Raw genomic sequence first — 14,420 nt, 5'->3', positions numbered from 1 at the left:
AGCTCAATTCGCTCCATAACGCCGACGCAGATACGGAGTAATCTACAATGAAGGTGAATGCGTGGCTGATACCTCGTGCTCAGAATACACGCATTGACTACTTTGTTTAAAGAGAATATACATTTGTCATTTACCGTATGCGCACGATGTGCTCGCTCATGTATCTGTTGGGCTAATGCGTGAAAAACTACGAAACGTCAAATATATGAGACGGTAAAGGCAAAACGAAAATAATTGTTGAATCAAATTGCAACCTGCAATAATGGCGATTCAACGAAGTGCTTTGTGGATGGCTTATTCGGTACAAGTTATAGCACGAGTAATAATGCATGTTTTTAAATTCAAAGACGGTATGTTTATTTGCAGGTTAACATGTCCCCTGCAGCAGCTGAAGACCGTCACCCCACGGTGTTAAACGAGGAAGTAAAATCAGGAATTTGCGTGCATTTTGTAACCCTTTCTAACATGTGTTTGTCCTCACAAATATGCCATTTGTGATAATAACGTTACCTTCCGAGATTCACAATGATATTATTATTGTTTTTGTTACGCTTGATAAACCAGGAAAGCTTTCGTAAGTATCAAAATTATTTTCCAAAAATACCCTGCCATGTTTTGACACCAAAAAAAAACCTCTCATGCATGATATTGATCGCGATAGCCTACGTGTTAAACTAAAAAGGCGATGTTGCTATGTATAATGCCAAATGAGTCATTTGCAGGTAATCTTTCAGCATTGGAATGTTTTTGTATATACATATGGGAGGAAACCAGAGAACCCAGAAGAAACACATGCAGAACTGGGGGAGAACATACATATTCCACGCAGAAAGGTACGAAAGTGGGGTATATAATGCAGGCCCTTCTTGCTTTGAGGCACAAGAGTTTGCCGATGTGTGGCGTCGTGAGATGTCGTCCCTCGTCATGATGTCTTGGGGAGGCAAGGCGCACGCATGGTGCAACATCATCATCGCCTTGGCCGACAAAGACTTGTTCGTTTAGCACTAGTTTTGTATTGGCTAATTTTTGGCAATTATTTAATCAAGGGTCAGTTTTACATTGGGCAATTTCCTCATAGCAACACAACTTTTTTCCATTTAATTTAGATTGGACACAGATAGCATTCTCTACGTTACTGGATGAAAGCCTCTCCAATTCGTCTTGGCCATGGGGTTATTTGACCGTACTGTACTTCATACTGGTCAGTGAATTGTGGTTGGTGGGTGCTTATTCAATTAATATTTTACTTGCCACTGGTGTTAGCCGTGGCCAGGGACCTAACTCAGGTTGGTCAGGAATATAATTGGGGTTACAGCTAGGGTTCATAGCCATGCATGTGGACCACACTGCTGTTGCTGTTGATATAAAAACCATTCAGCTTGCAACGCATGCATCATGTGACGTGTGAGACAATTGATGCGTTTACATTGTGCTGTATGTCCCTGGTTTGTTAGCATTGGCAGTTTCAACCCACTCTACCCACTGCTCAAGGAAGAAAGTAACAGGGTCAGTGTCAAACCGGTATCTTCATTACTCAACTGGTAAGCCCTCAACCACAGTCCTGACACCTCCAACTAGAGGAATACAAAGCATGCGAGGGTATAGGTGAAATCGTTTTAAACGCCTCTACCCCACACTCTGAATCACGTCATATCATACCCGAAATGCTAACCGCGCGCAGTTAAGCTGGACCTGACATGGATAAAGTCGCTTATCTGTCTGCAAAGAGCAGTACTGAGGGATGGCAGTGTCGGGAATGCGGTGTTGTGTTTCTGTGAGGGCTGTGTAATTATTCACCAGGGAACGCCTTACACAACGAAGAATCAATCTCTCTCGATTGATGGATTGCATCGGATTTGCTCACACGAACGTCTGATGTAACTTCAGTAATCATTACCTTCGCAGATATCTTAACTCCGAAGCAAACAGCGTGGGATTGGTATTGTTGGTTGGTGGCGGGCGATTAGATTCGACACTAGATGGAGTTAGGCTAGGCACGCCGCTTTGCAGGGCTATTATGGCCATTGGTCAAGAATAATAACGGAGTAGATGAAATAAGCTTGTGTGCAGGTCCTAGGTGGAATGCTAACATCGTAGCATCGTGAGAAATGTCAACAGCTGTGCGAGGCCTTCATCCAGCAGTGTATTGGTCATTGCTCTTTACAAAGCATTGGCGTACAATGTCCAGTCAGGAGATGTTGTATTCTTGGTTCTTTCGGTAAAGTCACGTAGAAGGGAAATAATAAAATAATAAAACATAATAAAATAAAAAAATTCAGGAGATGTTGTTTAATGATAAGCAAGAGAGGGATGGGGTGCGATGAGAAGGCTGATTCTCACACTTTCTCACATACCAATCAATACCCACCACTCGCCACTAAGTGACGGTGATGTCACCACGGCGTCTGTGCCAGGCCAGGTGCACTTTGAGGGAGCCACGTGAAGTGTCGAAGGCTCGCTGCCAGGAGGTCACGGGACAGACCCGGCTGGTGCCATGGGTTGACTCACTTTACCTGGTCTGACTGAGAGGACTTTGTCCTGCTCACATATTCACCGTCTCGTGTACACACACAAAAACGAACGCGTATTTTTACACGCTTTTATTTAACTCACTCTCTGTCTGTTGTCGTATCCTCATATCTTGTAACTCAATTTTAACCCACTTCCAAATGTGCTATGGACTGCAAACGTGGTATACTTATGTCATACTGATGACAATACTATATGCTATCATAACAAATAAAATAAACTATTTTTAAACCATCTTTTTTATATGTTATGTTTCGGCTTGGGTCTAATTGTCCACGCTCAGCTGTCGTTGGCTGTAATTGGCCATGGTCCCTTACGTTATGGCAAGCTTCGGGGCCACTTCTTGGAGTCGTGGAGTTTTGCCATTACGAGTACGGTACATTTCATTAAAGCGTGTTTAAAAAAAAGTTTTTTTTAAAATATTACATAGAGTGCACATACACCCTCATTCGCCGTGCAATGTAAACAGACTCGCTCGTGCCCACACGTCGGCACGTGATCACGCCATACTCTCACTCACGCACTGTCACATTCACACGTACTCGTGTGATCTCCCTATAGACGTATGGACATGTTGGGGTCAGTGCTGTCAGCGAGCACCTCGAAATGCCAAGCACGGTGCACGATGGGGTGGCGGGATCAGCTCACTCTTGCAAATGAGACGATTCTGGTCTCTTGGGTTCTTACCAGGTCAAACAAGTGGCATTACACTTCTATTAAGGTCCCACTTAAAAACAAAAATGGAGACCACCAGGGCATCCTTCCAAGCCTTTGGAATCCATCCAAACGCTACTTAGCAGTTCGTTGAAAAGGTAATCTCTGCCCGACGCTTTACCTGGTCTGAGGTTTATGGATCGATCACTCTTTGCACTTCTTAAACAGATGGCACATCAGCCAACCACTCACAGGGAGTGGCTACTTCAGTCTTAGTCGAATATTTGAGGCAATGCAGCCTCAGCAGGGTCATCCCCACCTTGTCCCGTGATATTGTTTAAGCTGAGGGGGTTTTTCACTACCCCAAGACCTCAAAGTAATGCTCAGCAAACCTGTTCGTGGGGGTTGGAGATCAGATCACCCTTTTTCCCTCACATGCATACACAGTCTCACACAAAGATCCCACATATAGTCTTAACAGAATGCCCTGTTAGCGAGCACCTTTGAAGGCTGGCACGGCACACGAGAGGAGTGGGTGGCCAGCACCACGCCCGACCGTCTTTGTCTCCCCAATGGCGATGTTTACACATCGGGCACTTATTTGAGGTTGAGTCGACCTAGGGTAGGCCCAGGACCGGTTCAGATAATCGTCACTGGTGTCCGTGAGCGGGAATCGAACTCAGCTTCCAAGGTTCGTAACAGCGCGCTAACCACTACACTACCGTTCCGTACACACACACACTCTCAAACATAGCCAGTGGGAATGTGTAGGGGTAATGGTGATTGCATCAAGGGCGTACACTTTAACACACTAACTGCCATGCACCCAAAAGGAAATCTCTCAGTGTGGCAAGGGACCGCAGGGGGTGGCCCCAGAGGTTATTAGCAGCAGAGTAGGATATGAGCTCTCTAAGCCCTCTAAGCAACCGTCAAGTGCTCCCACAGCCCCACACGACTACAGGCTGCCGACATTACGCAGCGCTCTGAATTCAGTCCACTTCAGTGCATCAAACAACGCTTGCACGTTGAGTACTTAAAGATGACTTGCAGTGGTGAAAATGTGTTCGACTTTATTTTGGGAGTGCATCTTTTCGTAAAAAAAAATATTTCCGACCAACAAGTAACGATTCTGGCACAATAAGAGGGGGCCCCGCTATACGATTGGTGGGATGGGGGGCACACATATAAGCACCCTCAAGAGCAACCGTGACAACAGCTGTGGTATCTGCCATAGTAAATGAAGTTCATGGAAAGGTTTGACGATGCCATCAACGTCGCGTACCACGATGACTTAGGGGGGTACGGAGCTCTCGAAATCGAAACTGTAATCGTCACTTGTAGATGTTGCAGATTAATTGAGCAGTGGCACAGCTTCAGAGTGAGCGTTTTGCAAGAGTAAGGTTGGCAGCCCATAATCTCTCCAGGTGTGATGAAATGAGCAGCACTCTGTGAGGGGGACGTCCTTTGTGTAGTGAGCGACTTCTCACTCTACAGGCACAATCACTGGGCGACAATGTACATACACGGCTACGCATAGCTGATCCATCTACACAGCCCCATCGTCGGCGTCTAACTATATAGCTGGCTGACTAATACAGCGACGACGATGGGAGCCGTGCAGAAGATCGGCCACGAGGCTGGACGATGAAGAGAGATGATGGCGAGACAGCGACGGCAGCCAAGACCCGGAACCCCACGACACCCCCAAACCCTCGGTCACGTCCCTCTTATATACTTCCCGGCGTGACATGGCCCCGCCTCCGGCCCCGCCTCTGGCCACGCCCACTTCTAGAACCTTCGAGCAGGTTCCCGGAGCTTCCCGACCGACCCCGCCTCTTACCTTTAACCCAGTTACGCCCCACCTGGTCAACAGATGGCACCCTGTCATTACATTTGTAAAGACCCACCCCGGTTGATGGGAATGTAGAATTCTCACCACTGGCTCAGGGCTGTAAACAGGAAACGAGGAAGGTCGCAATGCTCATTTGAGTAACCAATCATTCAATTGCGCAGTGTTGTAGATAAACAGCAGAGTGGTAAGATACTCAAAGAGTTTATTTAGGAGACATGAAAATGGTTCCTAAGCATCAAGTTTAAGTCAAGTTTATTTTCTTTAACCAGGTGAGAAATAAAGAGACCAGGATAGTAAAATTTGCAAGTGACCAGTAGGGGGCGATGATTATTGTGTTTAATTCCAAATATTTAAACCCTGATGCCAGCACACAATGGCCAACTTTTGCGAATTACGTTTGGGGATCTTTAGCGTCCACTGTGAGTGAAGCAGATGGCGAGTAGTATCATAATGGTTAATACACACCACAGTATTAACCAGGGAGGCTGCTGGATTGGAACTGTGAACGTCTGCAACAAGCGGAAGGACGCGCTACTGCTCAGCCACGTCACCACGAGCATAGCAAGATATACTGCCACATTAAGTCATTTTATAGATGCCAGAAGGACACACACAGATCTAACCCGGAAAAGAGTGCAAAAGAAGAAATGTAAATGACTGGCGATCTCTTTGCATTTTATAGTGCTGTGTAGGTGAAGGCACAAGTGAATTAATACTCTCCATAACGTTTAGTGTGAAAACGGACAAAGGGCGTAATAGCACGGAGGTATGCCATATATGTATTATGATGTTGAAAGAGAGGGAGTGCCATGGAGATCATTATCATCAACAGTCAAGTTCAACCACAGTTCTGGAAGCTGTGCTAAAGTACATGTATATAATAAAACATTTTAAACACGCTGTAATATGAACTGTAGTACAATTATAATCAGCTAGGATAACGGCGATGAAGAGATGGTCTTCCCACATAATCGCCATCCTTCACGGTCTTGGGGCACCGTAATCCATCTCGCTACTGCACATGAGCTAATCTGATCCCTCCATCTCGATTGTGGTCGCATTCTCGGGCAAGTTCTCTCTTTTGATTGCCATTCTGTCACATCCTCTATCAGCCATCTTTCTTTCTATATCCTGCCCAAGCCCACTTAATTTTCTTAACAGTCAATATGAGGTATCCGATTAGCGTAAGTTATTTGATCAACATTTATCTTTCTGTCTTTCATTGTAATTCCCGGCATTCATCTCTTCACGATTCTTCGTGTATCAGTTATTTTTCGCATGGCATGCCCTTACACTTATCCAGCTGACGCGGAGGCAAGTAGAATCAGAAGCTACTCGGGGCCAAGGGAACTGTGGTTTATGTACCGCAATCACGAGGAATTTCGACTAAAATCACGCTGGTCATTGCGGGTTGAGAACGCACAATGACTATGCAATAGGCCCCCAATTGCAGTTTACTCGTGGTAACGATTGAAATAATTATCACAACACAGCACCACATCGTATATATGACCTACTACTGATTATAATTGTAATACAATACTATTCGAATTGCTACTCCTGAAAGGAGCGGTTACGCAATTTACTAGATGTTCTTCTACAGATTGCAATTTAAAGTTCTGGAAGCTAGCAATATGGATTACGTTGCTGCCTGATGTACATTACTGCTCAATCATGATAGTTTAAATCCACGTAAACTGCAATTATTTAATTATCAGACTTCGTTAATCCACTGCTGGATGAAGGCATCTCCAAGTCGTCTCGTCCTCTGACGATCATCCTCTGTGATAATTCTCCTCCCACCTGCATACAAACTAATTTGATCACTCCATTTCCCCGATGGACGTCCACTTCGACGCATTCCATACCTTGGCTGCCACGAGATGTCATTATTCCTGACCATTTGCCATCATCCCTTCTAACCATGACGCGTCCTACCCACTTAGTTTTTTTTAACACAGTTCAGTAGTTTGAAATTGGAAATCAATGATTAGCATGGGCTTCTCTTTCTGTCCCTCGGTGCTTGGTTATTTATTACATTTATTTTTAAGCAAAGCACGCACCTTTCCTTGCCTCGGGACAAAACCATATTCTGGGTTTCCAGGTAGAAGTTGAATAGCTCAGAATGTCGTAATTGGTGCTAAAAGAGAAACACCTGAGGTTGTTTATTGTTGCACTTACACAACACAGCTGAAAATAACTCTGGAAGGTACTATTTACGATTTAAGCCAACTATATGCCAATGTTATGTTTAATAAAAACTTACATGAAGATAATATAACTCCAATACATTATACATCGGACAAATAATATGACCTTGAATCGAATCTCAACATGCAGTCGATATTATAGTAGCAGAAGGAAATACCCCCCCCCCCCCATGCTGTATTAAACAGTGTTAAGACAACTGCGTCACCTCGCAACAAGCAATAAGGAGACGTTGTGGCTTTTAGGGGTCTCGGGAGTGAATGCTGACGTGGTCATTCACTCAGGGAAACTCTGCACTTGCAGGGCGCGGCGCGTGGTTAAACACGAGGTAGGGGGTAGAGTGGGTTCACGGTGGTGACCCCATGGCGTGACGAATAGAGTGGGTTTACTGTGCTGACCCCATGGCGTGATGAATTGAGTGGGTTCACTGTGCTGACCCCATGGCGTGAGCAATAGACTGGGGTTCACGGTGGTGACATCATGGCGTGAGCAATACAGTGGGTTCACGGTGGTGACCCCATGGCATGATGAATTGAGTGGGTTCACTGTGCTGTGACCCCATGGCGTGAGCAATTTAGTAGGTTCACGGTGGTGACCCCATGGCGTGACCAATACAGTAGGTTTACGGTGGTGACCCCATGGCATGATGAATTGAGTGGGTTCACGGTGGTGACCCCATGGCGTGACCAATACAGTAGGTTCACGGTGGTGACCCCATGGCGTGAGCAATAGACTGGGGTTCACGGTGGTGACCCCACGGTGTGACCCGTGGCGGACTGTGGTGACAGACCCCATGGCGTGATCCTAAATCGCTTCACCGTGCTGATACCGCGTGGTAGACTGGATTTGACCCCCCCCCCCACCGGAGTGACCTCGTGCCAATGCCGCCTGACCCAACACACACACACAAAACATTAACCGGGCACGGTCTACCACGTGTGCGGCGGACGTGACGCACCACGCCCTTATATGGACTTCCGGGGGTGTGCGGGTCACGCGCGGACGGGCGACCGCTCGACCGGCGATAACCGTTCCAAGAAGACGCGACCACCACCACGACCACGACCAGAGTGAGAGAAGAAGAAGAACAACAACAACGAGGTGACTGAAGGATCACGCGGAGGAGGAGGAGGAGAGCCCTCGAGGCCGGCGTCGAGGAGGAGGAGGGAGTAGGAGGAGGAGGAGCCAGCGGCGGCGGCGTGGGACCGTGCGCACCGGGGCCGGGCTGAGTGCAAAATCGGTGCGCACGGCCCCAACGCGATCGCCGCCCCGCCCGGAACCTCATTGGCAGTAGCAGCGGCGGCAGCGGCAACAACAGCAGCAGCAGCAGCAGCGACACAAGAAGCATAAGAAGAAGAATTAAAGCAAACAAAGGACGCCGTGACCCGGTTACGTGTTCGTCGTCATCTTTGTTTGTGTCTTGCTTGAGCCTCGTTTTGGAGGCGGCGGCGTCACCCGCCCGTCGTTTCGGTCGAGCCCCGGCGAGGTCGGCAACAAAGGAACGCCTGGAGCAAGTTTCCTCGATCGTTATTCATCGTCGTCCGTCCGTCCCTCTTCATCTGGGTGACTTGGCTCAGCACGGCGGAGTTGTCCGTCGGCACGAACCGCTCGATTAGCGAAGAACAGGAAGCGGCGGCGGCGGCGGCAACAACGAACGCAACCTTCGTCCTCTTCCTCCACCGCCTTCATTCCTCTCCATCGTCTCCATCGTCTCTCGTGTGCTCCTCCAACCGATCCGATCGTCGTCCGTTCCATCGGTGAAGCACGAAGACCAAGGAGGGGGCAACCATGAATCCGAACCGAGCTCGCCTGATGTGCATGCTGGCGCTCACCATCGCCTTCTTCTTCGTGGAGCTGGTGGTGAGCCGCATCACCGAGTCGCTCGCCATGCTGTCCGACTCGTTCCACATGCTGTCGGACGTGATCGCACTCTGCGTGGCCCTGGTGGCCGTCAAGTTCGCCGAGCGAACCGAGTCCACGAGCAAGAACACGTTCGGATGGATCCGCGCCGAGGTGATGGGCGCCCTGGTAAATGCGGTCTTCCTCACGGCGCTTTGCTTTACCATCGTGCTGGAGGCCATCGAACGCTTCACCGAGCCACGCCGCGTCGATCAGCCCCTGCTCGTTCTGGGCGTGGGTCTCGGTGGCCTCCTCATCAACCTCATCGGGTTGTGCATCTTTCGTGGCCACAGTCACGGACACGGTCACAGCCACGGTGGCCACGGGCACGGGCACGGCAAGAGCAATGGCTGGAAGAAGAACTCGAGCGAGGAGCGTGCCAACCCCGGGGAGACGTCGCAGTTCATCCAGTCCGTGGGTGCCGCCGAGCAGGCGACGCGCATCGTCCCCGACAAAGACGCCATGGGGGGTACGGAGCCCACCACCAGCACCCACCGTTACACTTTCACACCACGCATTCATTCATGCCTTGTCGCATTGTTGTCGTGTTTACCATGCCAGCCTGTCACCGTGTCGCGTCGTGACGATACCGTACTGTTACCATGGTATGTGCCGTGTCACCATGTTACACGTCACCATGTTACCCCTGGCCACGCTGTTGTCAATTCATCTTGTCAGCCTGTTCCCTATGACGGGGTACCCCTCAACCCCGTCACGTTGTTACCACGCCACCGCTTTCAGCCATTTAGCCAATCATCTTGCCACCCTGTTAACCTTGTCGTTACCCAGTTATCATGTCACGCTGCTTCATCTCGTGGTGTTTACCCGCATGCCGTTCGTGTCGTGGCCTAGTGACCGTTCAAAACCATTAACGACAAACGGCCATGCTCGTATTAGACTTTATCTAAGCCATATCCGTAACATCGACTGCATATTCAGCTTTAACCAGTCTCATCCTCTCACCCTAGCTCAAACTAGGAGCAATCCAAATTGCAACCTTACCCTAGCGCCTATTTATGATTATGAATCGATGCCCAGGTTACAAAAAGTGGCACCGATGAAAGTTGAATGGGGCTCCAAGCAGTGCGTGCTTTCACGTCAATGCCCTCGCTGTAACCGTTAGGCTGTTAAATATTCACACAGCAGCAGGAAACAGGAGGCCTCTCTTGTGCCGAATCCCGCCCCCACACACATTTACGATTTGAAAAAATAAAGACGAGGTGAGGATTGGTTCGAGCGTCTAGATGGTGGTGGTGTGTGAGATCCATGAGGTGGCCGGCCATGACCCAGAAAGTGATTGGGCTTTATTGACAGCGTGGCGTACAGTCTCCTTGCATCTTCTGATTTTTAATGTGTTACGGTTGAGCTGTGGTGCTTTTGAGAAGTGAGCTCAACATCCCTGTGTCGCTTTGACACCCGGATGTGTGGCGACTTCCTGTCGAGTACTGTATGCTCTAAATGCTCCATTGCTTTGAGGTTGTTCCAAACATTTCATGAGAGAATGTCGCTTGTTGTTGGCCATTATTAAGTGACAGTTTCTGATCATTGTTCCACATGTCTTGTGGTCTTGGCAAACAAGCTGTGCCGTGGTCCCGGTTTTTTCCCATTAAAATATTTTAGGATAATACATTCAGATGGAACATCCATTTGCAAGGTATTGCGGGGTGTCAATTGCCACGGCTCATACAAACATTTATGAAAGTAATTTAAATATTCTATTTCATTTAATAATATTTTAGAATGAATAATTGAGTTAAAAGTAAGCTGCTAGTCTTTGAATTATAAAGAATTATTAATTTTCATAATGTTTACACCGCATTTCTAATATATGCTAAGTTTGGATTTCATTTTAAACAAATACTTTATGTACAGCAAATTTAATATAAAATGTTTGTCCTCACAATCACAGCTTTTTCCAAAAATAGAACACATTTCTAAGAGTGATATTGTATGTCGCATATAATGCCACATCGAGTGTGGTGACCTATTTAGTGACTACAGAGTGAGGTATGATGAATGCCGGTGTTAACATTTCTCTAATTTTCTTGTTCAGATGTCAAGTTGGCGTGCTCGGAACCTTTGCCACATGTCAACGGCAACCTGCAGAATGGCGATATGGCGACCGTTCTGGATCTGGAGATGGCAGAGGAGTCTGCTTCCCAGATGAATATGCGTGGTGTGTTCCTGCACGTGCTGGGTGATGCCCTCGGCTCTGTGGTGGTCGTGGTCAATGCAATTTTGTATCACTTTTTCCAGGATACCTGCACTTCTGGCGAAGAAAGATCCTGTTGGGTCTATTACTTAGACCCCAGCTTATGTTTGGTGATCGTTTTCATTCTTTTGGGCACCACATTCCCCCTGCTGCGCGAGTCGGCACTGATCCTTTTGCAGACGGTGCCCAAGCACATCGATGTGCGGGTGTTGACGGAGCGACTGCGCAAGATCGAAGGCGTGCTAGCGGTGCACGAACTGCATGTGTGGCAGCTTGCGGGAAGCCGCATCATCGCGACGGCGCACATTAAGTGCCAGGGCCCGGCCTCCTACATGGAGACTGCAAAGCTTATTAAAGCTTTCTTTCACAATGAAGGCATTCATGCCACCACTGTGCAGCCCGAGTTTGCAGATGATGGCCTCTCAGGTTCGCGTATGGCTCTCTGCGACCTATCCTGCCAAACGCAGTGCGCGCCTAAGCTTTGCTGTTCTACCGGTAAAGTGATGGCTGGTGACTGGAACGGACAGCAGCAGTCTGGACCTGGAAACGGCAACAACCTCGAGACTATCCGAGAGACACCAGAGCCCAACCGGGATTCACCTGCGCACTGTGAACTGAAGGAGGGAGACGAAATCAGCATTGACATCAAACCTGCCTCTGTGGAGGATAAAGTGGGAACAGAGAGCGAAAGCCAGATGTAACGTGTATATTTGTAAAGTCACTTTTATCCATTGGTTATGTGTGAACGTATGTACAGGTTCATGATGAAGAGTAGGCTTAACTTTGCATTGTACCAATTCATTAACAATACATTTGGTAAGGATATTGGTAAGGATCAGCAGAGCACATATTTATAAAGTTTTCCTTTGGATAATTTGTATGAATGCAGAACTCATTCGACGATGCCAAGTTTAGCCTATTTCAAGGTTTTTTTCATGCCGTTGTGAACGCTGCGGGAGTTGAGTGGTAAAGTGGGTGGCACTTCATCAGAAATGGGAGACGCAGCTCCACTGTGACTGAATGGTCACTACTGTGCACAAAGGAATTGTGATGTGTTTTGTCATACTTCAACTTGTATCCATTTGTGGATCTCCAAACATCACTCAATGCAATTAGAGTACTTGTAATTTAAGTATATATTGCCTTTGTATTTAGATTTTTTTTGTTTCATTGTTACAGTTTCACTAGTTTTGTGAATACTTGACTAATAACATTTGAATGCCATCGTTTGGGTTATTGCTCGCTTTATTACCAGCAGTGCACAGTAACATTTCAAGAATGTTTCTGTTCACATTGGCTTTTTAGTGTGGATCATCAGTTGCATAACACCACGGCAAATGGTCACAGTATTACGCGCTGTGACGGTTGATTCATTTTTAAGAACAGAAACTTACATTGTGCCATGCTGTTTGTCTTTGAACAGTAGTAGCATAAAGTACAATCCGTTTTCTACCAAGTTTAGCTTATGCTTGCAGTGGTGTGGCAGAGGCCTCTTGCCAGTAGTGATTAATATTGCTTTAGAGGCTTCTTGCACTATTGGTGCTTTTGCAAGCTTTACCGTGCATGCAGCTTTTAGGACTATGAACCAGGTACTCTCCTGAGCAAAAATTAGATTTTGAAAATAACATTAAGTCAATTATAGCAATGGAAACTGGATATTTGCCTCCGATTTTTATACGTTAAAAAAAATAGTTAATGACATTACCTTTTGCCCAAAAAAGAGTTAATTTTGCATAAGCAAAAGTAGACGTGTTTCTGATAAATGGTGATTATGCCATGTGTCGGTCATTCTTTTTTTTTATTGACTAAAGTGGGGGAACCACCATTTTGAGAGAATTTTGTTTCCCTCAGTCTACCCAACAATTGTAAACTTCAAGATAGTATTAAAAACATACCATTGTTGTGTACTTGCTCTTTTACTTGAATTTTCACTTAAGAAATTTGTGTTTGGATTCTTATTCATTAAACATTTAACTTTGATATTTGTACCGATTACATTGTTCAGCTAATCGGATTTTAAAGGAGTTTACTTAATGTTGACTTAAATATAGGCCAAACAATGTTTTTTTTTGCTTACAGTGATTATATTTCCATAACGCTATTTATTTGGCCTCCTATTCCGTGATTGGTTTGTGTTACTCGGTTACCCATTAAATGACGTTTAAAGAAATTAAAGCATTATTTGAGCTCGTTTGCCTTTTTCTCCCATTGAAACTGGACGAATGGCACTTGCCACATTTCCACTTATGAATGCATGCTAATTGCGAGGTAGAGAATAAAAAAACATCTACCCTTTAAAGTAATAATAATTACAGCTTATATAGCACATTGCATAACATCTCAAGTAATGGACTAATCAGTACAACGGCCCAGGTCCACTGATGTCAACATTTGAATGTGATTACAGAGGAGGCCTTATTTGCCTCGTTCACATCAAAATGTATATTTTGTGAGTGGTGAAATAAATATGTCTAAATATGCAAAAGCAAAGTTTTACAAAAAAAAGGGGAGATTTCCTGTGGATTTCACTGCAAACACATCTGAGTGAATAGTCATAAAAGCTGGACTTCGGTTTTACTATTAAAAAAAAATCACATTTGCCCTCATTTACGAGTGGCAGCTATATTGTGTATTTGAATAATTTTTATTTCTTAGTATTTTGCGTGGTTGGGTGAAAATTTACTATTCAGTGTTCTGATTGTTGTGTATGTTATGCAATTTTTTTAAACGGCATTGTTTTATTTGTCTACACTACTTTAGCTGTTTGTAGCTGGTTCTTGAATAATATTTTTGTGTATAGCTCTTTTTCCATTTCTAAAAACAATCGCTATAACCTTGTCTTTTTAGATTCATACCTCATTAAAGTGCGCTTTAAAATTACCACTTGTAATTTCATGCTGTTATATCATTTCGTGACATTCAGCACACCATCTGCAACAGCTAAGGCTGATTTAGAAGATGCATGGTTTGTATCGTTACCTAATACTATGGTGGCTAATCCAAAATAAAAATTATAGACATGTATTGAGGTATTTGAAAAATAAAAAGCCTGTAAATACTGTACAA

At 45.9% G+C, this 14,420-nt stretch overlaps 1 protein-coding gene across 1 annotated transcript; it reads left to right on the top strand.

Annotated features, from left to right (window-relative positions):
- Positions 1 to 8,220: 8,220 nt before the first annotated feature.
- On the top strand, positions 8,221 to 14,420 carry LOC144933430 (proton-coupled zinc antiporter SLC30A1-like). Its single transcript, XM_078858162.1, has 2 exons — positions 8,221 to 9,611; positions 11,196 to 14,420. Exons 1-2 carry the CDS (start codon positions 9,032 to 9,034, stop codon positions 12,053 to 12,055), a joined length of 1,440 nt encoding a protein of 479 aa, XP_078714288.1. The 5' UTR covers positions 8,221 to 9,031; the 3' UTR covers positions 12,056 to 14,420.

The sequence above is a fragment of the Lampetra fluviatilis genome, chromosome 7 (assembly GCF_964198595.1).
Source record: "Lampetra fluviatilis chromosome 7, kcLamFluv1.1, whole genome shotgun sequence".
Classification (NCBI taxonomy): domain Eukaryota; kingdom Metazoa; phylum Chordata; class Hyperoartia; order Petromyzontiformes; family Petromyzontidae; genus Lampetra; species Lampetra fluviatilis.
The sequence above is the reverse complement of the archived record's forward strand: the minus strand, read 5'-3'. Positions and strand labels throughout refer to the sequence as shown.